Here is a 27119-nt window from a genome sequence, read left to right as displayed (position 1 = left end):
GTAGTTAATCACTAATCGGGGGTCGAGATACAGCAGTTGAGTTAGTTAGTACGTCTCGGTGGGTAGTTACTCACTAATCGGGGGTCGAGGTACTCCAGCGGGGTCATTCTCCGCGGCAGACTGCTGTTGGGAGCGATAGAGATCGTCTCCGATATGCTGGGCATTCCCGCATATCCCGGAGGCTTGGAGCGCCTCGACTCATAGTGAGAACCGCCACCTGAAACACACCCAGTCCGACCGTGTTAGTAGGTTTAGAAACATGTCCTTTATACAGTCAACTGGTGAGCTCCAGCCCACATAGCAGGGTGAGCCGCGTGCCTTCCACAAAAGCAATTTAGTGGTTAGTGGGATGAGCTCAGGGTTATTTAATTACGCTCATTTAGCTGGAACTCTTCGAACGTTCTGCTGTTTTATTCGGTACGACAATAAAAATCAAATCACAAGCGTAGAAAATTTGTGTTATCGACTTGCTATCGACTCGCACTGACATCAAAAAATGTATCCGAACGATGTGAAATTTATGACCAGGCAAGGCCATGGTTCATTATTGTCTGCCGTAGTCTCGTGATCGGCTGGTAACCGCGACAAACAAACATTAATTCCAACACGGATTCATTTTGCGTTTTATGTCATCAAAAAGAACAGAATGCCAAAAGCATAAGCATGAAATGTCGGAATACAATGCGTTGCGTGCTGCGCTTGACGATGTGATGCCAGAGCAAATTTTAGCAAATGAAGGATCAGAAAGACCGCTAGTCAAATGCATGAAATTCAAATTCTAAAACACTCTCTGAAAGATGCTGAAATCAATTCAGGAAACTATCCTCATTTAACTATTTATGAGTGCAAGATAACTTCATCACTTTTTAACAGCGTAAAGTGGTAAAAATGCGTGATCTCATTTGACTGGATAGTCGTGAAAATTAATGTTAATCTTGTACATACCTACATAACAGATAGTCTCTCGAGAACGGCAAGTACACCGAATGGTACAAGTCTGCTACCACTGCCCACAACTGACCCTTTCTTTTGTCGAGCAGCGTGCTGGTGCAGGGCACGACATCGGGGCTCTTGTCGCCCACCCGGTCACTGTCCAGGGTGTGCATGCTGAGCATCTTCTCTCGACTCTCCTCCGTGTCGCGTCTGGCGGCGCGCAGCTCGCGGGCCCGCACCCGGCGCAGGGTGAGCACCACGGCTACGGCGATCAGCAGTAGCGCGATGATGGCCCCCAGCAGGATACCGACCAGCGGTGTGAACTGAAGGCCGCCCGACTCGTCCTCTGTAAGACACAGAGCTGCGAAGTCAGTACACATTATAGTTATACACCGAGCAGCAGTCCTCGTGCACCCTAATTGTTCGACCTTTGGAGTGACATTGGGAGGTATGGACGATTAACGATGTGGGTCTTGATTGAAAGTAAGTAAAAAAGGTATCCCTTGTAATGGTCATGATAAGCAGCCTTGATTGGAAGCCTGATGGATTGACCAATAGTTCACATAATAAATCCAAAAATTAAAAATACAAGACTGAAATGAATGGTATTGTCAATGCATGCGACCAGTGGCCTGCATAAGAAGCCCCCCAACTTCAGCATGCCACCAAGAAACGCGGTATGACATATGCATGGCATCGATCCTGGCTTCCCAGCCACGTATTTGGCATGCTCTGGTCGGCCGGGCAGTTTCTCCAAGTGTCACAGTGGCTGTGGATACACAATGCCCGGCTACAGCTGGAGCGCAGAAACCCACGAAAATGGAACATTTGCCTAACTAGATGCAGCCCTCGGCGTACAATATGCAGACCTGCGGTAAGCGTGAATGATGCTGTCGACTTCAATACAAATGCATTCCTGGATATGAGGGAAATAGCCAACAGCATGAATAACCCGCACATCCAGTTAATGATATGCATACAGGTCATGCGTTACGACTTACGTCACTTATAAACGATGAAAAAGAAAATAAATACGTCAACTTAAACGTTATCAGTCAGATATGTATTGCAGCCCAGCATATGAGCATGAAACAGCGCAAATGTATTATAAACAACGTTTAACTTCATGCTAATGGGGAGGAATTGAAACGAATGAGGACAGGGCAGCATATCGCCATTCAAAACAAAACTTAAATAGATGGGTAAAATAAGACCCAAATGATACGCAACCAAATTCTCAAAACTTTTTACATGATGGTGTGCGTGCTGGTTCCAATTTCACCAATATCTTTCATAGCCATAACTGCACCCTAATGGTAATGTTTTGGCCCGATCTCAGTTTTTTTTTTCCAAAGGCATGTGACTGTAAGGTGCCTTTTCAAAATTTTTGAAAAAGGTGATTGTCGATAGCGCTTAACATGTTTAAATGAATGAAAGTGAGAAGAAAAATAATAGTACTTCCATAAAATCGAAATATCTTTACGATTGGCATTTTATGACATTTGTTGAGGTTCGTGCGTCACTGTACAAAATAAATATCATAAAGGCACAATCAAGAGCAGCAAACGATCAGATAATGGACTACACTATTTATTTTTAGCTGCAGTGCCTGCCAAACATTTTTGTCGCTATTGGTTGACAGTTCGACCCGACGTGTGTCAGGTTGTGTCAGTTGCTGCACGGAGAGTGACACATCTCCGATGACGCCTAGCGCGGCAGTCGGACGCTTTTTACGCGCCGCCGTACCACTCAATAACGTGGCACGCGTCAGCGATCGGCCCCGTTCCGAATCACCCCTCTGCAGGCAGAACAAACTGAAAATGGACGGCGGCCAAAAACGCCGCCAATCCAATAAGAATAAACGACACTCCCACGACGAAAACGTCAAGCTGCAGTCATCACCGATAGTAAATTTCCCGAGAAAGGAGCAAGCAAGCGACAAAAAGCAAAACAAAAAGAAGCACGGCCAAGCGGTAGCATGCTGAGCAGCGACAGCGGAGCGGCGCCGGTTTCGGAGACTGACCTTGGCGTGGTTTCAGCTCGGCCATGTCCGCGCTGAGCGTGTCGGCCTCGAGTGTGACGAGCCCGCTCTTGCCGCGCTCCGACACCGCGTACACATGCACCACCACCTCCTCGCCGGGCCCGAGGCTGCCCAGCACAAACTCGGCCTGTTCGCTGCTCAGGTTGGAGAGCAGCACCTGTGTGCGCGCCTGGTACGCCTCCAGGTGGAAGGTCTGCGGGTAGCCGCCGGCCGCGCCGGCCGTGCAGCCGATGTGCAGCGATGCCTGGGTGCGGTTTCGGATGGCGCAGTCGGAGGGCGGCTCCGGCGGACCGACCGGGTTCGCTGTCGGAGGGCGTTAGTTAGCGTGCGCGAGCGACGGTCCTGAGTCCTGACCGCACCGTGAGCTGGCCGAGGCAGTGACAGACCAGAGACCAGAGACCGGAGACCAGGTCAGTCACAAGGCGGCGACTGGGTCAGAGTGAGAGAGAACAGAAACACAGACAGACAGGCAGACAGATAGACAGACAGACAGACAGACAAAAGGGTAGTGAAGTATCATACACTAAGGACAAACAATTACGCTTAAGACCGCGTTGTGAAGGCCTGTTGTAGTCACTAGCTCTAGCCTCCTCGTTTATCCAGAGAGCAGAAACATGTCAACGGTAAAGTTCATTGTGGCTTGCCGTTGCTAGCTGGAATCCTTTTATTATACCTTGACATTTCTGTTATCACCCGTGGCAAAGTGTTCCAACTATGACACACCCGGCCTTTTCATTTCAGGAATTCTCTGAACTTGAAATGGTAAGCCCAAGTGGACTAGAATACATAGAAGGGCGCTTTGTGGATGCATTATATAATCTCAGGATCAAAGTCTCGAGCTCGGCCATATTGCCTATATGATGTTAAGCCACAGGTTATTGTTTTTGTACATATTTATCAATCAGCGTTTCCTCAACATACATCTGCGATTGTGACATTGAGAGGGCCGTTGAGGAGTTAAACTCTGCTCTCAGCACTCTTATTATATTGACATCTTGGTAAAAGGAAGTACACATGGAAAGCGCCATTCGTATTTCAAAGAAATATTTTAGAAAGCCGAATTTCATATTTGCATGCAGCAAAACAATCATTATACGTCTATCAGGAAAATTTTCCTTTCTTATGAGCGATGCGTAAGATGTAGGTATGTATTATAACTAGTTCTTTCTAACAGAGCTTCTGAAACGCTTTACCGTAACGCACAATAATCATGAGTGTATCGGGATGCACCTGGACCTTTATCTAGCCACCTCCAGTACCTACCCGACACCTGTCGTAATCTCGTCTAGAATAATTCGCCAAAGGCATTGTTTCAATGTTGTTGACAGCTACCTACGCATCAATGTATCTCTTCGGTGAGAGAAATGGAGAGAGATGGAGAGAGAGAAATAGAGAGAGAAGGAAAGAGACAGAAGGAGAGAGAGGGAGAGAGAGAGAGGGAGAGAGGGAGAGGGAGGGAGGATGACAAAAAGAAAGCAGGGACACATAACATAACATGTCATACGCCTCAGCTAGCTCACCGATGGGTATGATGTCGAAGAGACAGGGCTCCAGCTGCTGCCCGATGTCGTTGTAGCTGGTGCAGATGAGCGTGCCGAAGTCCTCGTCACCGGACGGCGTCATGGTCAGCTCACTCACCGTCCCGCTCGTGTGGATCCTGCGGGCAGCAGAGGAACGGGAGAGGTCAGTTGTGGTGGATAGGCGTGCTGTAAGGTACTGCGGCTGCATTGTATGCAGTGAAAATAAAATATTCATGTTCTATTGTGATATTTAGGTGGGTTATACAATATACGCTCCCTTACTATGCGGGTAATTTATACCATATAAATGCATGTAATAGTTACATTCATTGTGGTTGATGGCTTCACCGTAACATAACACACTGACACGTCCTCATAAACCCATGCATGTTCAAGCAATAACCCTGCATGGATCCTGTTTGTGTGAATAATCAGATTCATTTGTATGAAGGGATTTGTTACATAAAACGTCAGCACAGACAGATGAACAAATTCGCGCTGCAAAAAGTGCACAGCGTGAGCTCACGTGATCCATTGCCGTCTCACCTATCTGAGGCGATCTGAACAAACTCGGCTGAGTTGTTGAGCTTCCACTGGAATTTGACGCTGGCAGGGTTCGCGTCCACCTGACAGGGTACAGTGACCTGCTCGTACTTGGCCACGTGGTACTGGCGCCTCTGGTTGGTCAGACAGGCAGGAGCGTCTGCGGCAGAACAGAGCAGATGTGCGGTCAGAGAGATGGCCTAAATAGCGACAACACAACAACACTGCATAGTGCATACACTAGCCCTCGCGGGCCCGGGGGCGTTTTTCGCCCCCCCCCCCCCTGGCGAATATTTGCGATAGCTCCCGAACGCTTAGGGATAGGAAGGCGAAACTTTCAGTAACTTTTCTCCCATCAATTTGACATCTTTTGAAGTAAAAAATTTGGACCTGGCCCCCTTGATGACGTCACAAGGTCCATTTTTCTAGACCCCTGCACGGCAACCTTCGGCGTCACAGACGCAAACTTCAAATAGCTGCTAAAAATAGAGTTTTAGAGATAAAGACAACTTACGAGCATGGTTGTGTAGCGTTTGACATAGAGAAAAATAGAAAAATAGTTTTGGTGACCTGAGGTCAGAGGTCAGGTCAACGACCCCGAAATGTTGTTTTAGTTTTTCGCAAATAACTTCGACAAAAATGGTCCTAGAGCTACGGCAGTGGTACCATCGCATTCGCCTTGTCAAGCCGCGTCGAATCATATATATTTTGTTCGGAAAAGGTCAAATTTTATGTTGACCTCATGTGACCTCGAATGACCTCTGATTGACCTTGACACATGAAAGGTCGTTTATGATGGATTTGTACCCGCTGATCACGAATCTGGCATCTATTTTCCTCTAAGCCTTCATTTAGAGCTTCCGGATTGCAAAATTGTCTTATTTATTATTACTAACTTGAATCAGTGAAATAGCCTCTAGCAGGGATACTCTTCTGTGACCTTGACCTTTGAGCAGCTTTGTATCGTAAGATGAACCACAAATAGGGAACTGATAAGCCTCAAAACATTTCAAAACATCTTGGAAGTTAGCACGCAAGATATGCGAAAAAGTGCCAAGTTTGAGGTCAATTTTGAGCGTGACCTTGACCTTGACCTTTCACTTTGAGCACATTTTCAGAATCCTCAGATTCTCTTCTTTCGTTTGACAGCCAATTTTGCCGGTTTGATGCAGCCTGCCGTTCTCTAGAAGGCTTACTTTGAGATCACTACACATGTGGCGGTTTTTGCCTTTGACCTTGACCCCTGACCTTGAAAATTGACCTGAGGTCAAAAATTTTAGGTGCATTAGAATCGTCTCGTAAGGACCTTTCGTTTGGTATCGCTTTTGTTTCCGTATCTCCCTTATTTACGGAGTTAGACAGGGGGGGGGGCGAAAAACGCCCCCCCCCCCGGGCTGCGGTGGTTGGGATTACCCCCGGGCCCGACCGGGCTAGGGTAGGAAACTAGCATTTCAGTGCACGTTGTTGGCGCAATGAAATATGAGAAAGCAAAGGCATGGTACAGATTATTATGATGGACAACCGGAATCCTCAAAGCAGTCCTGTATTGTGAGAATACATCGGAATCCGGAGACGGCGGTGAACACTACATCTGGCGACGAGGATGAGATCCTGAATACTACCGACGATGAACGTCGAGGGGGTGTCGCCGCCAACTCCGTTCCTGGCGAGACCAGGAAAACCAGCACTGCCCTGGAGTGACTGGATTTTCAGTTTCCACAACTACCTGACTGCCCTGGGAGGTGAGGCCTACAGCACGGAGAGGAAGACGGCTCTCCTTCTGCACTGTGTCGGCGCCGAGGCGCAACGGGTGTACCGTACCCTACCGGTCCAGCTGAGGAGAGAAGACGAAGACGAGTTCCATGCGGCTGAGCGGCAGCTCGCCGAGTTTTATGAACCTCAGGTCAACGTGATCGCGGAGCGGTTCTTCTTCCGGCAGCGACGGCAAGAGTCGCACGAGCCGACGGCCGACTACGTGGCGGCGCTGCGCCGCCTGGCAGTAAACTGCTCGTTTGGACAAATGACAGACGCCATGATACGTGACCAAGTCGTGGAAGCAACAGTGCATCCGATTCTCCGCGAGCGTTTTCTGCAGGATAAGGGCCTGACCCTGGACCGCGTTCTGGAGATCGCCGAGGCATTCGAGCGATCCCGACGCGAGGCGACCGCCATGGCCGGGCCGGCGCGGCCCGCCGCCGACGGAGCGCAGTCACTGCATCAGATATCTGACGCTCGTCAGCGCCGCGGGCGCCGGCCCTGGCGACCCGCCCGGCGGCAAGACGACCGCCGCCCCGCCCCTGCCCAGTTGCAAGCCGACCGTCGCCCCGGACCTGCCCAGCTGCAACCGGACACGTGCCCCAGCTGCGGTCGGCGCCAGCACAATGAGCGCGGTCGGTGTCCCGCTACCGGGGCCACGTGCAGGCAGTGTGGGCGGACGGGTCACTTTGCCGTGGTCTGCTGGTCTGGTGAACGGAACGACGACAGAAGGTGTCACGAGCTGACTGTTCTCTGCTGCGCCGTACCAAATACCGATAAGATGATGTGCGAAGTACAGATGGAGGTACCAGGTATCACGCAGACCGTGAATCTGCAAGTTGACACGGGTGCCACGGTGTCCGCTTTAGGACTCGGCATCGCCAGACGTCTCTTCAAAGGCAGTCGTCTCAATAGAACGTCTGCTCGTCTGTTCGGTTTTGGTCGACACCAGCTTCAAGTGCTTGGCACGCTGCCAGCGCTGGTGACCTACCGTGGACGGCGAGCCAACGCAGAGTTCTTCATCATAGATTCCGACGGTGAAGAAGCCGTCATGGGACTGGACCTGCTGAAGCAGTTGGACGTAAACCTGCACCCCGCGAGTGGGGCAATCGATCAGCTGGCGGTCACTGGGAGCGCAGAAGTCCCGGAACCGCCACCGTCTCAGCCCGACCCTGGCGAGATATGCTCACTGACGACAGTCCGTGGCTACCAGCACAGGATTGTTCTCCGTCCTGATGCTGTACCGGTGCGTCACAAGCTCCGCCGACTTCCGTATGCTGTTCGTGAAGAGGTCAGCCGCGAGCTGGACCGACTCCAGGAGGAAGGAGTCATCGAACCGGTCGAAGTCAGCGACTGGGTTCACCCGATGGTCGTCAGCAGGAAAAGGAACGGGAAGCTGCGCATCTGCGTGGATCTCAGGGACCTGAATCGACAGGTCATCGCCGAAGTTCATCCCCTGCCGACGGCAGAGGAGCTCCAAGACCAGCTGAAGGGCAACATCTTCACAGTTATCGACCTGCAGAGCGCATACCATCAGCTGGAGCTGGAGCCTGCTTCCCGTCAGCTCACTACGTTCCTGACTCACCGAGGCCTACGACGGTTCACGAGGGTTCCGTTTGGTCTGGTCTCGGCAGGATCTGCGTTCCAGAGATTGCTGGGCAACCTGCTGGACGGCATCCCGGGATGTGTTCGCTACATGGACGACGTCGCGGTCGTGGGAGTGTCACAGGAAGAACACGACGACCGTCTTCGGCGCGTCATGGCCCGACTGAAGGAGGCCAACTTGACAGTCAACAGAGAGAAGTCTGTGTTCAGCAAAGCAGCTGTCGACTTCTGTGGCTTCACGCTGTCTGCGTCGGGAGTCACACCACTGCAGTCACAGATCAAGGCCGTGACTGACGCACCACCGCCGGAGAACGCCAAGGAGCTGAAGTCGTTCCTGGGGATGTGTGGATGGTTTCTCAGGTTCGTCCCTGGGTACGCCGAGACCGTCCATCCACTGTACCGGCTGCTGAAGAAGGGCACCAAGTTCGTCTGGGACGACACAGCGAACCGAGCTTTCAGCGAGGTCAAGCTGAAGATAGCTGCAAGCCCGACACTGAAGCCGTTCGACCAGAGCCTGCCTACATTCGTCACGTCCGACGGCAGCGGCAAGGGCGCTGGAGCTGTACTCACGCAGCTGAGCGCCGATGGAGAAGAAAACGCCGTAGCGTTCTGGTCTCGGGCGTTCACCCCTACCGAGCAGCGCTACTCAGTGTCTGAGCTGGAAGCACTGAGCGCTGTTCTCGCCGTGGAACACTGGAAACTGTATCTGTGGGGACGTCCGTTCACTCTCCGCACAGATCATTCGGCGCTGCAGACACTGCTCTCGCCCAGCTTCTCGGGGAGAGCGGGCGCGAGGATCGCGCGCTGGCAGGCACGCCTGCTGCCGTATGCGTACACAGTCCAGTACGTGCCTGGCCGGAACCTAACTCCTGCAGCAGACGCCCTCTCCAGGATGCCAGTTCCTGCCGAAGAAGCGGACCTGCATGAAGACAGCTCCGCTGAAGAAGAGGTGATCGCTCTTCTGACAGATGAAGGGAGCGTGCTGACCGAGCAAGACGTCCGCACCGCGTCAGCTGCTGATCCTGAGCTGCAGCAGCTGCGTCATCAGATCAAGCGCGGCTGGCCGAGCAACGCCAAGGCCTGCCCGGTTGAAGTCCAGCCGTACTTCAAGATGAGACACGAGTTGTGGGTGCGCAACGACGATGTCATCCTGAGAGGAGCCCAACAAGTTGTTGTGCCCGTTCAGCTCCGCCGCAGATACCTGGAGCTGGCGCACAGCGCGCACGACGGAATCGTCCGCATGAAACAGGCGCTGCGGAATCTGGCGTGGTGGCCCGGCATCAACCGTGAGGTGGAGGAGCTGTGCCGAAGTTGCGAGCGCTGCCAGCACAGCGACGCAGTCCTCTCCCAGCGCGCACGCCCTGCGCCCATGCAGCCAGTCGACCTGCCGGACCGCGCCTGGTCGAAACTGGGAATGGATATCGTTGGTCCAATCAACGGAGCACCAGCGACTGCCCGTTACGCCATCACTCTGATTGACTACAGAAGCAAATGGGCGGAAGTCTGCCTGACGTCATCGACTGAGACTGAAGACGTCATCAAGTTCTTGTCAACTGTGTGGGCCAAAGAGGGCTATCCCGACGAGATCGTGACGGACAATGGGCCCCAGTTCACGAGCAGGGAGTTCACTGCGTATCTGGCCGCCCGAGGGGTGAAGCACACCAAATCGTCCGTCTACTGGCCTAGAGGCAACTCCGCCGTAGAGCGCTTCAACAAAACGTTCAAGTCGTGGATCACAGACTGTCCACCAGCAGCGTTCATTGACGAGGTACGCAAGAGCCTGGCAGTGTATCGAGCCACCCCACACACGACAACTGGGAAGTCACCGTCAGAGCTCCTGCATGGACGACAGATGAGGCTGAACCTGCCTGTCATTCAGCCGTCAACACCAGGAGCCGACAGTGTGGCGTCTCGAGTTCGACGCCGACAGCAGTCCAACAAGAGGTCCTACGACCGCCGCCGTGGCGTGACGACGCCGCGCATCACTGAGGGCGACTACGTCTGCGTGAGACGGCAGGGACACCGCTCGAAGACGTCCTGTCGGTTCACGTCTCCGGTGCGAGTCACTGGGCGCGTCGGTCCCGCAACGTACCGTCTGGCTGACGGCCGGACCTGGAACGCCGCCCATCTGGCCCGTCTCCCATACGCGCCGGCGTCTCCCTCCGCATCTCCCCCGCTGGGCCCGGCGAGACCACGTCGACCGCCACGACTTCCGAGGCCGACGCCGCTGGCCCGCTGACCTCGCTCGCCGCTGCTTCTCGCCCGTCGACCGAGACAGCTTGCGAGCCGTCGCCGGACGCCGCCGATGTGAGCGTGCAGCGTCCCAGGCGAAGCGACCGTGTCTGTAGACGACCGGACTACTACGTGTCGCAGTGATGCTGTTCCTTTTTTTGCGAGAGGGGGGAATGTGTAGTGTATCGAGTACCTAGTGCATCGGGTGTCCGAGGCTCGGCATCGGGCCCCCGGTAATACGAGTGTGAGGCGGCCGCACCCTGCTCGGCTCCAGTCAGAGCCAGCAGTCGAGAGGCTCCGCCCGGCCGCACAGCACGACAGTGCCCTAGTGTTTTGCACCGCGAGTTTGTGAGAATACATCGGAATCCGGAGACGGCGGTGAAATAGGATTTGTGGATTGATGTTTGAAGTTCAAGGGGGGAAGCACCGGATGCTTTAATTAAAGGTTAGGTGGTTAAATATTGTTACGGATTAGACTGATACGACACATTGTGAATAATTTTCGTGGCATAGTTCGTACGACATGAGATTTTAAAGAATAATTGTGTCTTGTAATTGTATCTTAATATATTTTGGATTTGTTTTTGGCTTACATTAGTTATGAGCAAAAGGTTACTAATCCATCTGATTTCCATTATAATCATAATCATGCTCAAAAAAACGTTTCACACCATTCAATAATTGTATCTGGTGCAGAAATGTTCATCACCGAATCATAGGTTCTACGAACAACGGATAACATTTTTCATTTATATCCACGCCTGTAAATACTACGGGTGAGGTTTTACACCAGACATAAAAATAACCCAGAGTGGCCACACGTCGCGCCAACGCGGGAAAACCTGGCACCCACACTGTGTTATTTGCAGAAGTGGACGGGTCTCTGTCTCTCACTCCCTCCCTCCCTCCCTCCCTCCCTCCCTCACTTTCTCTCACCCTCTCTCTCTCTCTCACCCTCTCGCTCTCTCTCTCTCTCACCCTCTCTCTCTCTCACCCTCTCTCTCTCTCTCTCTCTCTCTCTCTCTCTCTTTCACCCTCTCTCTCTCTTTCACCCTTTCTTTCTCTCTCTCACACTCACTCACACACTCACTCCCACACACTCTCTCTCTCCCCCCCTCTCTCTCTCTCTCTCTTTCTCTCCCTCCCTCTCCCCACACTCGCCACTCACGCTGTATGCTGAGCTGGACGGGGTTACTGACGTTCTCGCCCTCACTGTTGGCCACGCGGCACACGTAGTGACCCGACCTGTGTCGGGTCAGACGCTGCAGCACCAGAGACATGTTGCTCATGACGATGCCCTCCCGTTGGTTTGGCTGAAGAACGTGGCCCTGAGGGAAGAGTGACAGGAGCGTACACGCCTGTTAATTAGAAGCGCATGCTGGTTCTCGCATGAGAGATAATTGAAAACGGTTTCATTCTAAGCAGGTAAATGAAAATGAACCCTATGAATACCAGCTATAGCCAGGAGAAAATTGCCTTGATTCATAATTCGCTTATTGGTTTGTTGCCAAGTTTTATTATGCTATTTCTACTTGTTTGATAGGACGTTTGAGATCACTTCCCACGCGCTTTACATAACGCAATCAAGCTATATGATAATGTTTACTTTGAATTTATGATTGCCCGAGGCGAACTTACGTCATGAAGCCACTCGATTTGGAAAATGGTCGGGTTGGCTCTGACCCGGCACTCCATGTAGACGTCATCTCCTTCCCTGAGGTCGGCAGGGTTGATCGGCTTTCCAACAGTCAGACTGACCTCTGGGGGATCTGTCAACATGTCACAGGTCATGTGTCAGACCGTCTGTCAACATGACCACATGTCAAACCGGTAGGTCACTATGGCAGAGGTCAGCTGTCACTATGTTATGGGTTACCTGTCATGGTGGTTTATCAACAAGGCACAGGTCAACTGTCTGGTTAATTTGTCAAAATGTCATAGACCTTTGGTATTCTGTCAATTCTAAAATGGCATCGATCCGTCAGCCTATCAAATTACCGCAGGTCAACTGTCTTGCCGGTTAGCCATGTTACCTGCACAGTTACCCAAATCAATAAATTATGTGAACAATATCGTAATCGTCAATAAGGCACTCCATGCAGAAGGACAGAAGCTGGCATTGTCAGCGGAAGAACCGTGGATGCTTGCATGAAAATGAGTCACGATGCACTTCAAGGTAATGTGGAGGAAAGTGGTATTACAACATTTTCAAAGAGGGAGGGTAAACGAGCGAGCGTGAAAGTATCCTAGCAGAATATGTCAACATAAACTCGGAAAATCAAAGTAGGCATGCCATTTAGATTGAAAGCGAATGAGCCTTAGCCGTGAACTTCAGTCATTTGAGAAACAAATGCCTCTTCTAAGCAACCACACGACATAAACCGTCTAATTGTCAGCAACCATATACATCATACATAGCTCGAATGTAGAAAACCTCTAGTTAAAGGAAATAGTTCACTTTCACGAAATTATTTTTTTTTGCAACGGATTTATGATTTTTTATGTTCAAAATAATCAACAAAGAAAATAAAACCTTCTTATAACAAAATATTATTTTCTATATTTTGATATAGGAAGAACTTTTCAGTTTCTGTAAGGCACACGCGATCCAGTATGAAAAGAGCATGGGTCCCGAAAATTCTTCAGAAACAGAGAAATTATCGCAGCCACCGGCATTTGGGCGATCTGCTCGATCTGATAATGTTCCCCTGAATATCCTAATTGATCAGTACGAGAATTTTTCTAGAGTTCTCGTAGATAATTGCTCTAGTTTCTGAAGAATTTTCGGGACCCATGCTCTTTTCATACTGGATGGAAATATATGCAAGGCACACATCCTCAACGCAAGACACCTTTTTCGGGACGAGAAATAGAATATCTTTGCCTAGGGTGATCGTTGGGCTGTAAAAGCTCCTGATTTATGCTCGTCTCAGCCCAAGCTACGGAACTGCTATTCCAGTTCAAAACCCATGTTAAAAAGTGAACTATTTCCTTTAAGTATGTCGTACATTTGACGGTGATTCTCCAGGCGTCCTCCATGCCGGTGGAGTCCATCTCGGGGTTGGTGACGCGACACGTCAGGTGTTTGCCGTTGTGCTCGCGGCTGGCGTTCAGTGACAGCACGCTCGTCGTCTCGTTGCCGTCCAGAGACGTCTGTAATGAAAATATCGTGTTATTGGTTAGAAAATATGCATTATTAGCCGTGGTATTGCATGGCGGCCCACCTTGGTATTAACAAGGCATTGGCTAAAATAAGGAAGCGATGCCTCCTTACTCAGCATGGAAGCCATTGTCGGAAATTTCCAAGATAGTTGAGTATAAATTAATATAAAAAACTTGCTAGCAAACTCATGTGGTTGCGACTTATGAAGTATTTAAGGCTTTCATCGCCCCTACACATCCATAAAACGCATTGGAATTCGTGAATTACAGAGGCTTTAATTCAAACTATGACACTGTATTTGCATTGCAATACGACTCTCATTCTACCCAATTCATAGCCAAGCCATATTCCTTATTCAAATTGTACACCGAGCGTAGCATTACATTCATTTCATAGATGGCCTCATCATCATTGGAATAATTACAGGTTGAGTACGTACCGCAGTTTTATTACTCATGAGCCACTTGTGGCGTGAGCAGTTCATTTACCTATGGTGTTATTGGTGATGTAAGTTATAGCTACGGTGATTGAAGTATACAAATTGGTATGTCACTTAACCCTATTAGTGGCAGGCTCCTGGCTACCCCTATTAGTGGCAGGGGGGGGCTGTTTACGACCCCCCCTTGATATCTCGAGATCTAACGGGCCGATTTTCAAAATTCAAACGGCATTCGACTTCGCTCAACGTGATCTACATTTCTAAAAAAAAAATTAAGAAAATGTCAAAAGGGGGGTTGAGGGGGGTAAAAACGGGCAAATTGCAGATACATTTTAGACTGCTTATCACGGCCAGGTTTCTGAACCAATCTTAACGCAACTTTTGCCGATCGATAAAGAATGAACCAGGAATTCACATGGATCCTAAAAATATGCATTTTCAAAAATCATAGGCGGATACAGATCATTGAGATTGGGGGTACACAAAAAGTATAGCAAATAAGGTTTTTGTTGGTACTGTTTCTAAAAGGGTGGTAATGGTCTTGTTATGTTACAATTTTCTTATGAGAGAACGACTACAATTGTATTGGTCATGCATAGGCGGTGTCAGGGCACCTATGTTGGGAGGTAAAACATAACCCCCCTTTTTGGACGCCTGGATCCGCCTATTATAGCAAAAACGTGTCAAAAGAGGATGCACAATAACTTTGTATATGTTATCACATGATAAAACTGGTGCATACAGTTATAATACATCAGCATCGTGATCATCGCCCAAATGACTCGCTTCACGAATAGGACCCCCCAATTCCCAGTGCTCTGGAGCCGCCCTTGGTAAAGTTATGGACTTGAAATTTTCAGGGAATGTGCCCAATTTAGTTTTAGGAAAAGTCAGAAAATTTCAGCATCGTAGCTTCAGCGGTTTCGGAGATATTCCCAAAAAACCTGAGGGGTGGATGAAAACAACCCCCCCCTGCCACTAATAGGGTTAAGTGCTATATGGTGTATACGAATATGTAGTATTTTCTGGCCCCGCAACTTTGCACAGTCAGCCAGCCATCCAGTGTTTCCTAGGACCACAGAAATTCCCCAGCTTTCTGGCTGGCGAAAATCACGTCAGCGACTGCCTATGCCGCCCATGGGACGCCCAACCAACGAGCAACTTTCATTCTTGATGGCTTCGGCAAATATATTCAGGCCCCGCGCCAACGCGGGGCTATGCTTTGTAGCCAAGCAGCAAAGCTCAAAGCTAATTTACCGTTGGACGTAATATGAATGTATGCAGAGTATGTAGAGGCGTTTCAAATCCGACATTGGTTATGCACGAGGTGGCGGGCCACAGGGAGTATTAGTCGAATTATCGTACCACTGATCCGATTAGGATGCAGTTTTGGTGCCAAAGCTTCCAGAATTCAATATATCTTCTGAAGATCTATCACAGTCGAGGCTTTAGCTGCACGCCCACGGCCAAGGATTAGTTGGAATGTGGACGTGATTCAAAATATCCGCGTGCTTGGCATTTCTTTTACATGATAGAAGTTTCCTTTCGGAAGTGAGCAAATCGCTGTTACCTATTTGGAAAATAGGGTGACATTTCCCGGTACAATAATTTTCTACTCATTTCCATAGCTGCATTACCCGCACAATACCTGTTTAGAAAACGTTTTATTTTTATTATAATTAATCCAAAACGGACGGACACATGCCACGGCCGACACCCTTCAACGTCGACTGCACCCTACCCCCAACCCCCTATCCCCTACCCTCCACTTCTAGAGCCGGGTCGATGTGTTCATTAGCGAGCGGCACGTGGCAAAGATAGAGGAGACCATCCAGCACCGGGGCCCACTCGGCACTCGAAAGATCTCTGTATACCTACCGACAGGACAGTCATCCGATATACGCGTCATCTCCGCACCCAGTGTAGTTATAATCCGGGCAGTAAAAGTAACAACAAGTGTGTAAATTAATGTATTTGACATCAGTCGAAATTGCAAGATATGATACTTCCCGCCAATGTCGGCTAGGTTTGTTGTTTCTTCCGTAGACTACATACGCGTCATGTAGCTTTTTTGGTCAGCGGAACAGTAGCTCACATAAGCGCATGTGTCTTGAAGCGTAAAGCTCAATTATGATTAGTGATTACCCTGTAGTTTTTAGCGACGCTTATGACAAGATTCAATTGGGGTGCCGAAGCTATACGAAACTTTTTTTGCATCAGTTATATAAATGGACATCCGTGCGTCGTATTGAATCGATAGCAAGTTTTTATAGCGCACATTACCGGGAAGATTTACAAATATCACCATACTATTGAGACCGTGACAGGTTTTCAGTAAAAGTCTTCTTATATGCTATTGATACCGAATCTCTATCAGTATGACGTCAATAAGGGGCAAAACGGGCCAATGGAGCGCACAGATCAGAGTAAAACTGTCTTACTTTATCACTGTGAACGCTTTATTGAGAACGACCGACGGAAATGGCTTGCTGCGTGCAATAGAGTCAGAGAGCCGGCACTGAAAGCGGTGGTGATTCATTCAATTTCCTTGGCCTGACAACATGTCTGAGGGGAGGCACTGTCATTTAACATCTGAAGCCAGATAGTCACATCAATGTGCACACCAACCTAATGCTATAAAAAGATGTTTGAACTTGAATGCATGGAGTCAATAGGGCAAGCAGCGTCGCGTCCCTAACGGTGTTCCTGAAGTTGTGATGAGCTGGTTGCCATCGCGACTGGATGGATGTAATATACAGGAAGGGTTTTAGATCCGTCTCGTCATTACCCTGGTGGCCACCAGTGCGCACCGGTTATCGTCGGCATCTTACCTGGATTGTGTAGTCCTGCAGCTGGACATCATGAATCCACCACGTGATCTGCGGCTGTGGACGGGAACCCGCCGTCTTACAGGTCACGTGGTGCACGCGGCCCAAAGAGAACGCCCGGTTTCTTCCTACCAGACGCACGTAAAGAGGAGGAACTGGAAATACACAAGAAAAGCAGATGATGAGTGATGGCTTCCTATAGGGTGAAACTATGTAGCTTGTTTTAGCACACAACTTTTCCTCACTAAATTCACAAATCATTATTCTCACCGATGAAGACTATCATGCAAAACGTCATGGGATTGGCGGCAATAACTTTTACGGAACGAAGATAATAATAATAATGGAATCTAATTAATCATCATGCAAACTGCCGTGTCATTTGTATAGCCACCCAGAAGTAATTGTATTCTGGTAATTCACGGAGACATAACACGCAAGGCTTCTGCGTGTAACGACTAGATAACCAACCAGACGAGACACGCACTTGTGCAATCGAACATTTATATGTAATTCAGGGGCAGACCAAAATCGATTTAATGCACATTAGGTGCATTTATACCTGGCTAACAAACGAAAAGTAGACAATCACACAGGAATCTACATATGAACAAGTCAGGTGTCGTGCAGGAGGCTCATTACCTCGTAAAGCCCATCGTCATAACGGCAAAAATACGGGACGTATTTTACAGGAATGCATGAATATGACCATGGAAGCCATATGGGCCTGAGGAGAATAGCGCCGTAAAACATGGCGCGACAAGGGCTGGTGCGGATACGGCGCTGGGTTTAACAGGACGTTGGTGACTCAGTAGTGTGCTGTTGTAGTAAAACAGAGGTAGTGGGCCTTCACAGTAGCATTGTTGAGACGTTTTTGACTCTACCGGCTCTTTGGATTTCTTACTCTAGCGTTATGAAACAAGACTCTCGGAATCAATAAACTCGCAAATCATGAAGCGGAAAACATGTACGGTGTTGCCAATGGTGCGCTGCTGCTTTAACCCGCGACCGCCTGGGGGGGGGGGGGGGGGTCGGTCCGACCCCCCCGTTTTTCTTGAATAACTCATGAACCACTTTCGCTATCTACTTGAAACTTGGTATACCTTCTCCCCCATCAATTTGACGTCTCCTGTGCAATTTTTAAGAAAAAATTTCCAAACTTTTTTGAGATATATCGATTTTAGTGATGTAACTACATGGCGTTTTTAGTCAAAAAGTGGTAAATGTTTAAAAAATCGCCAAAAATCAGGGTTTGGAGCAAATTGCAAATTAAAGACATGAAAAGACGCAGCTCAACGTGTTCTTTAAAATGGCTATCTCGGATTTTCCATAAAATGTGTTTTTCACCCCTAAAAATTCAAAAAACTATATTTTTTGGAAAACAGCTTATAAAATCCAAAATTTTAGGAATTTCCAAAAAACCGGAATATATGTTGTAGTGCTCTATTAGAACATTAGATGCCCCAAATTTCAACTTTCTATCTTGATTTTTGACCCCTAAATTGTAAAAAATAGCTCCAACATGCATAGGGCATGGTGACGTCATAAGCATTTTCGTGAATTTGAGGCACTTCTGAACATCGCATGTGAAAACAAATGGCACCACTAGATTCCTGGGACAAAGCTCGTCTAGAAAAGTGCATTTTTATGTAAAAAATAAAAAGTTGAAAAATTGACTTTTTTTCTTAGCCCTCGTTTAGTTATGTATAGTATAAACGATTTTTTATGCTTTCAATGCACACTTATCACCAGCACAGTGACTTGGGGTCACATATAACCATTACCATCGGATTCGGCGTGAAAAATAAGCCATAAAACATGTGTCGCACGCCCATGTAGCAGAAAGTGAAAACCGTGACCTTTCGTGACCTGACCTGACCTTGACCCGTGCTTAGTATGAACCCTATACGCACATAATACCTTTACTAGGCCTTTGAGGTCATTTTTGGTGAGTTTCGAGCAGCAGCTATCGATTCCGCTGTCCGTAAGCCGATTCATGCAAAACCCCTGAATTTGACCTTTGGCCTGACCTTGACCCGAAAGTTGACCTCAATCTTAAAATCTTAAGAGTGCTTTGGGAAGGTCTCGTAGAGACCTTTCGAACGCCGCCTCGCGGGGCTCGATACGACCATTGGTTCTCGAGATAACAGGGGGGGGGTCGGATCCGACCCCCCCCCCCCAGGCTGTCGTGGGTACGGAAATAGCCCAGGCGGTGCCGGGTTAATTTCATAAAATTAGCACTTGCCTTCACTCAACTGGAAATTATTCAGCCATTCTGCGAACGGGGCTCGTCGGTTTCCACGCCGCGCCTCCTGGGACACCCGGCAACTGTACGGACAGCCGGCGACAGGCTCACTTCACCGGTCGGTAGTCTGCGGCCGTTCAGAGAACTCCTGGCCCACTGCTAATTCGAAAGGCAGTTACCGGAGCCACCCCGGACCCAACTAAAACCTGTGTCAACTTTTCAGCGCGAGAGCCTCGCGGGCCATGGCTGCTGCTAGGGTGCCGGGGAACATGGAGCCGCCGCAGTGCCAGGAAGCTCTCAGACGCTCCCCGGTAGCACGGGCTGACGTTCGACAGCCGGCGTGTCGCCCCTCCATCGGCGCCGACACGTCGGTAGACGCACGGCGAGGAGCGCTGCGTCGAGTGGGCCACTTGTATTCAGCCGTGGGCCGACGGCGCGACGGCGGCTCAACTTGGGATCAGAGGCCCAACTAGCCGGCCAGCGCGACGGGCAAATGGTACTGGCGTGGAGAGGGAGAGAGAGAGAGAGAGAGAGAGAGAGAGAGAGAGAGAGAGAGAGAGAGAGAGAGAGAGAGAGAGAGAGAGAGAGAGAGAGAGAGAGAGAGAGAGAGAGAGAGAGAGAGAGAGAGAGAGAGAGAGAGAGAGAGAGAGAGAGAGAGAGAAAGAGTCAATAGCAGTACCTCGTGTCCCCCATCAAAGAGAAAACCGGCCGAACGACATCAACTGGATCAAACTCGGCCCTCTCGGCGGCGACGGCGAACGCTCAGAGTTTGAATCGTGTCGCGCTATTTGGTACGCCAAACGTGTCAGCCGGATCCCAATCAGTATTCAGCACCAGCGGTGCAAAACATGCGACTGACTGACTGATGTTTGGCTTCACTTCGGTAAAATCTCCGTTGACGTATCTTCTCTTCGCAAATATTGCAACAGACGGACTTGCCAAGGTATGGCTAGCCAAATTCACAATGACCTGTTATCTAACATTTTCCAGTCGCTCATCACTCGTTCTTTATTTGTTCCCGTATATTCCTTTTCCTGTGATTCACATTCAGACCACCGATCTTTACCCGTCCTCACCAATTTCGCACCCACTACCCCTCTCTCTCTCTCTCTCTCTCTCTCTCTCTCTCTCTCTCTCTCTCTCTCTCTCTCTCTCTCTCTCTCTTTCTCTCTCTCCCTCCCGTTCCATCTCCCCCGCCCCTCTGCCCGCGCACACTCCATCGGCTGCCCGTGGCGCTCTGCACCGTCCATGTCGACCTCCCGCGGCGCGCCGACTCCGCCGAGCGGCAGCTCTGTTTGTGTTGGAGCTGTCGGCGCCGACGCGTCGGCTCGGTGCACCTGGGTGGTGCGACGCGCCGCCCGGCCGGCGACAAATCAAAACCCGAGCGGCGCGCTTCCGTCAGCGCCGACAGACACCAAACATCGGTCGGGCGGGGAACGACGAACGGTAGACGGTTTGTGGTTCACGGCAGATGACACAGACGGTGGGCGAGAGACGAACTACGACAGACGAGAGACGAGACACGAGAGACGACCGCCGACAGATGACAGACCACAGACGATTGGCGATTAACGATGCCTCCTACGACGGACTGCGAACGAAAGACGTACAGACGATAGAACGAATACGACGAACGACAAACTGCATCGGCCCTTCAAACCACTCCACTCGGCTCTCGCTGGCGGTGCCGCCGCCTGTTCCAGTAATCTCGCCCGGGCTGAGAGGATGCAATCAGAGAGGCCAGCTGCCCAGATAGGCCCGGTAAGACCGTCCGCCGGCCCTCGGCTCGCCGCCGAGCCGGCCGGCCGCGCGCCGGCCAGTTTCATTTCGCTGCCAGCGGTGCAGCCAATCCGGCGAGTGGCACCCTCGGCCGCCGGCTGCCAGACCAGATAGACGTTATAAAGAAGGAATGCCACGACTTTCAGGAAATATTTAAATTCACAACATTCGGAATCGGTTTTATTAGAAAGTTCAGGGAAACCGCTGCTCGCGGTAGATTCGTGGTTCATTATTGGAAATAGAACGGACTTTTCTTCTTTATGCTTTGCATATCTTTGAAGGGGAGGTCTTTGTATGGAAAATGATTTGTGAAATTTTCCTCATTTCACAATTTTGCTGATTGCTTGCCCATACGCTTAGCAGTCACGAAAGTCCTGCTATTCAAGAAAAAAAAAACGAATAAAAAAGTAATGCTCCAAAAATAACATTTCGTAATGGAAATAGTGGCAAAAGCAAGAACATTTATCAAATTATTGTGCCAAAGGGCAAACGGAGGAGATGCATTGCACTCGCAAGCTAAGGTAACTAAAGTCCGTTAACCAAATTACGCAAACAATGACAAAGAAAATGCTGCTATATTAATCCCCATGTACCAAGTTACTAAATTTTGCATTGTCTCTGATAAACCAAAACATCAAATCCCATTCGAAATACTCCGCTGTCGCGATTTGAGCTGGCTCCGGACCCGCCAGTTCCGATCCCCACCACCGGAGCCGCTCGCCGGCTGACTGCGCTCATTGCCGGCATTTATCGACCAGTCGGCTTTATGGGCCCTGTCACGCATGCACGGTTTATGACGTATAACTATATAACACCCACTTAACAGCTCCATCAATCACTTCAGCATTGATATGAGGCTTTGAAGCTGAGCTGACACGCCGTCTAAGCCAACAGCTCGGCGAGCTTTTACAGCTGCGCCCGTCGGCCAGAGGGTACACGGAGGGTGAGAGGCTGGGAAAGCTCGTAACAGCACGGAAAATGAGCTCCGAGCGCCGCTGATGAAGGTGTGACTCCGTGGTTTTGATGGTAAGGCGACCAATGTCTTCTTAATATGTCGGCGGCCCCCAAACGACTTATGTTCTCCGTAGACTGCTGTCGCGCGTTCGTAAGAATGGTGCGATGTATTTACATAGCTGCTCTCATTTCTGAAAATTGATCTTCCAGAAGACTAATGGGTGATATACCGGGCTTCCATGTTTTTGTTTTCTGCTGTGTAAAGAGCCTTGACTCAAATGTCTGCACCTTGTGTGAAAGGATCACTCTCGGTAGGTACTCACAGTAAGTTTTGAGTAGGACGCTGCTGGAGAGCGGCTTGCTGATGTTGTTGTTGGTGGCGTGGCAGGTCAGGGTCTGGTCGACGTCCGACCGAGAGATGGCAGGCAGGTGGAGCACACTGCGCAGCACGCCGCTAGATGTCACCACGTGCGCATTGCTCAGCAGCGTCGGGCCGCGCCACCACGAGAGGGACGGCGCCGGACGACCTGCGAAACCCGCGGCAGGTCAACAGGCGCGCACTCGAACGAAAGGAACGTCTGTTGGACATCTTTCTTTGGACAATGCTGGGTTTTCGCAAGGTACTTGGATTTCTTATTAAAAAATAATAACCGGGAAAAATTTACATTTGTTTTCTAACCAATACAAAAATACTGAAATATTGCACACAGCTACTTTAATATGCATGCTAATGTTATTTATCTTTGAGGCCGATTACTACCACTTTTAACCCACCCAAAATCCACAGTTTCCCTTAAAAGAATGTCTGCAACTACTACCACAGACTGCAATAGCAGGCACATGAAAGAGTTTGAGTTACAATACCATGGTTCTGCTTTGATGACCAAAAGTTAATTAGCGTTCCTTTACCAGCTTGACGCTAATGGCGCCTGTCTGCCGCTCAGACAACATGATAACCTGTGTGCGGCTGTGTCTGTCTGTTTTATGTTTGTGTGTACGACCCGGAGAGTGCTGCAGAGCGACCCACCTCCGCGTGTCTCACAGCTCAGCTGGACCTTGTCCCCCTCGGTGAGAGGCCCGAGGATGTCTCCCACCCGGTCTCCGGTGGGCAGGCGAATCACAGGCCGAGTCGGGGGCACTGAAACAAAATAATGAGAACGTGTTACCATTATGTTGCAAAAAAAGTTACAAAAGAGAAGAGCTACAAATATAAAATGCATTTATGTGTATGGTGTATTGGCATGTGCGATGCTGACCACTGGAGGATCTGCGCTTTCCCAGTGCCCCAATTTCCGAGAAAATTAGGTGCCCATAGTGCTTCTGTTCAGGGGTGTAGGATCAAACAGGCTGGTCCGGTTCACCTCAGGGCTCAGTCGCGGACATTTCAGTTACCTCTCAGGCTGAGGTCGACCATAAAATTACCCGGCCAGGCCACCATACGGCCGGTGAGCGGACGCGCTGGCGCGTGCCGGGGAGACCGGACTCAAATCAGCCGGCTCATGTGTCCGTCTAACGACCTCTCACCGGCCGGCGACCAATTACTGCCCAGGAGCGGCCACCTCGGTGTCGGCGGCGCTCCGGCGCGCGGCGTCATTAACACCGCTGGTCGTCCGGAAAATGCCCCGGAGGGGCGACAGCGCGCCACTGGCGGCCGCGGCCAGGTGTCCAGTGGGCGAGTGGGGCCGAACGGGGCCCGTCCTGCACCGCTGCACTGCCGCCGGACGTGACCGCCGGTAACGCCGTGGGAGGTAACGATCGATCGACGGCGCCGAGCTCGGGACGACGCGGATCAGACCGCAACTAGCCGACGGACGGGAAGATTGGGAGGGACAGACACGGTATCGATAAATAAACCGGGCACTGGTCTAACCACATCGACTCGCATGACGGAAATGACCCGGGCAGGCGCGAGCCAAGTTCACATCCGCGGCCGTCAGGTCGGCGTTTTGCAGCGCGGCCGGACCATGTGTCAAACTCGGCCGACCGGCGGCGAAATACATGACGCTTCCTGGCAGTAGACTTCAACTGTCAAAGCGGCCTGTCGCGAGCCAGCGGCAGGCGCCGTCTTCCGATCCGGACCTGGCAAACTTGTGGAGCGCATCGCCGGCCAGCTGAGGCGACATACCGTCGCCAGGGGCCGGAGATGTCCGGCACTGGCCTGGAAATACTGCGCACACACGTGGACGCCCCAGTGCACCCAGCGGCAGCTCCAGATAGCTCGGGATGCGTTGTTAAGTATGTTTCTTAGCCAGGATAATTTTTTAACCGGGATCATTTTGGATGAAAATGAAATAGTTCAAAAGTGTGCTCATGTTGATTTGGGAATGTAAACCAATTACACGGAAGTTTAATTAAGATAATACCGTTTTTAACCAATAAAACATGATCAATATTCATTGCACAACTGTATTCGGTAAGAATGTTGATAATTAGACATATTCAACGCTTCTTGTATAGGTGAATGTGACTTTAAAATTAAGGTAGTTCGTAAACATTTAAAGAACTTAAAAGCGATGAAAACGCCTTTCATCATGAATATACCACAAGGCATTACATTTTCGTATTATCAGCATGCATTTCAGTTGATGAGATAAACGGCTAATTGGCTTCCTGAAGCCATTAAGCAGCATTGAATTAGAGAAAAAGATTCTATGCACTCTCATTTAAGAATTTTTATAAAATGTGATCGAGAACTGCTTTTAGCGAAAATTGATTTTATAATCGGGCACGTTTTTCCATGAAGTGAAGATTTTACAATGGCGTCCAGGGTCTTTTTCACGTCATAAATCTGAAGCTTCGTGCCATCCACGCCGTTCCATAAGCCAAGATCTTGACAATGATTAGAGTCTGTCATGCAAGCACGCAACTCGGGAGGCGCCGCTGGATTTTAAACACCGTGAGCCGAAACAATGGCGTGGATGTAGCTAGGGGCTGGGCGGTGTTGGCAAGCCCATGTCCCCATCACTGGTTCGTGCCTGGATTCTCATCGAACAACAGGGCTATTAATGTGATGAATAATTTAGCACGTGGTTATGCCAGCTGACAGGTAATTTGCGCATTTGTTTAGAATGTATCGAAGCATAACAGCACAAGGGTTTCCTTCTGGTATAAATGGGCTGTGCGAAACATTTGCTCCTCGTTTTAGGCGTCACCGTAACCTAGACATAACACCCGCCTTAGATAGCAACCCGCCTATATGTACAGCAACTCTAAAACACAAACTAATAAGATAGGCTCAAGTCCCGGTGTTGCCAGTCTACATACGTCACAACACGCATCAGGTCCCAGGTTCGAGAGACACCTGGCGGCCGGAGTCGGAAATGCCTGCCTTGCGGCACAGCATGAACACGGCGCTGACGTCGAGAGACATCTAGCGGGGAATACACAAACTACAGCGGACGGGACGAGTCCGATGCGACGTTTCTGTCTGAAACCTACAAAAAGAAATAAAACGAGCCACAAGAAGTGCAGTTTTTGTGCTCATATAGCCTGCATGACTGGAAGAGAGGAAAATGACAAATGAATCATGCCTTTTAGTTTTTTTTTTTTGTTATAAATGCACATTTTACTTTAAACAGTGTCGTAGAGGCATGTGTCGACAATCTGCATCTGTCTAGCTCAAACAAAACTTAACAAAAAAAAATTATATCTATTAACATGGCTGATCCTTCAAAGTCGTACTCGGGCTCGGTATCGAGCTTTGTGACCTAAAATGTGCGCAAGATCACTTACCGATAACGGTGAGGTTGACGCGGTGGTACTTGGTGGGCGTCAGTTTGAAGTCCACCCGACATCGGTACTCCCCAGCGTCTGCCTCTCTGACGTCATCAATGGCCAGCACCGGTGGAGACGTGTTCACCAGAAACTCGGCGTTCCGGTTGGCCAGAATAAAGTTGTCCTTCCATTGGACGCCGTCACTCAGTGAACCTTGACGCGCGTCAAAACTGTGGGCAAACAAATAACATCGCGAATGAAAAATCACAAACATTGGTCCAGTTTTAACAGTCCCATTCAGGAAGAAAATATCGGTCTTGGAAAGGAAACAAAAATGGAAAGAGAGGCATAAAACAAAAAGCACGAAACAGAACAGACACCTCACCAAAAGAAGCAAAACAGTCAGCTAACCTTGTCATTGTACATTGGATATAAAGCCTTTTTGTACAATCCGCATTGGACGGATTATCCCACGACCTTCTTGACCACCGACCCGAGAACCACTGACTGATCGTCCGAGCGCCGTGACGATATCTCGACACCGTGCCACCGAGCAGAGCCATGAGCTGTGAACTCGGCGCCTACCCGCTCATCTCAGAGTTAATAATTTACATAAAACGGCCCAAGCCTCGTCCGAACAGCGCTGTAGGACGCCTCGTCAGCTCAGCCACTTCGGTAGGGCGGCGCCGATTTAGATTAAGTGGATGCTCGATCCTTGCCCGTTTCCGCGCGCACACGCGATTGAAGCTCATTCACTGCGAGACCAGTGAAACGAATAGGACGTATCCTGGTAGGATGCCGCTGAACGACGTAGTAGTGCCGACTACAGTGTCATCGATATTTCAGCTTGGAAATTGGCGACAGGACAATCGAATGCAGGACTTTCAATGACAACCCAACTATGAAAGGCTAAAAATGTATGAACACATTTAACAAGAGCCGTTTTCACGACGGCCATCTGGTACACATTTGGTGCACATCTGGTACAGATTAGGTGCACATCTGGTCAAATCAGGTTCAGTGTGTCTCTTAGCAGCTATCAGCTAGGGTTGCACTAATTGCATATATGCCTGCTTTGTCATATTATCAGAGAGCATCATCGATTAAAACACTGAAATAAATTCATAAAATGAAGATATTTGCTTTAAAAGAAATTAGGTGCAGATTTGGTCAAATCAGGTACATTTGCCGGATACCCCGTCGTGAAAACGGCTATTAGCTGCTTTGATTTTTTTTTTGCATTTTTTATTATTGCTGCAATTGTAACACAAACAGAAAGTCTGATAGACAATGTTTATATAATTTCCGTATCGAAAGAAAGAAGATGATCCCACAAAACATCGGCTCGCATCACAAGTGGCATTTAAA

The 27119-nt window shown here is 49.6% G+C and overlaps 1 protein-coding gene across 3 annotated transcripts in view; it reads right to left on the bottom strand.

The window, feature by feature from the left end:
* Positions 1 to 27119, bottom strand: part of LOC122385279 (nephrin-like) — a 58274-nt gene that overhangs the window by 2779 nt on the left and 28376 nt on the right. The window contains exons 4-15 of one of the 3 annotated variants that reach the window (XM_043373423.1): positions 25770 to 25981; positions 23065 to 23175; positions 22361 to 22564; positions 17063 to 17214; positions 13638 to 13782; positions 12268 to 12398; positions 11798 to 11957; positions 5041 to 5197; positions 4495 to 4631; positions 2957 to 3277; positions 1022 to 1279; positions 75 to 217 (exon numbers count right to left, since the gene is read on the bottom strand). In XM_043373423.1, coding sequence (XP_043229358.1) covers positions 75 to 217; positions 1022 to 1279; positions 2957 to 3277; positions 4495 to 4631; positions 5041 to 5197; positions 11798 to 11957; positions 12268 to 12398; positions 13638 to 13782; positions 17063 to 17214; positions 22361 to 22564; positions 23065 to 23175; positions 25770 to 25981 — 2131 coding nt within the window. The remainder of the gene's footprint in view (positions 1 to 74; positions 218 to 1021; positions 1280 to 2956; positions 3278 to 4494; positions 4632 to 5040; positions 5198 to 11797; positions 11958 to 12267; positions 12399 to 13637; positions 13783 to 17062; positions 17215 to 22360; positions 22565 to 23064; positions 23176 to 25769; positions 25982 to 27119) is intronic. The other 2 variants (XM_043373424.1, XM_043373425.1) reach the window with 2 other exon arrangements.

This window comes from Amphibalanus amphitrite, unplaced genomic scaffold (assembly GCF_019059575.1).
Source record: "Amphibalanus amphitrite isolate SeventyFive unplaced genomic scaffold, NRLGWU_Aamphi_draft 000213F_arrow, whole genome shotgun sequence".
NCBI lineage: Eukaryota > Metazoa > Arthropoda > Thecostraca > Balanomorpha > Balanidae > Amphibalanus > Amphibalanus amphitrite.
Note: the sequence above shows the minus strand (reverse complement) of the source record. Positions and strands in the feature narration are given on the sequence as shown.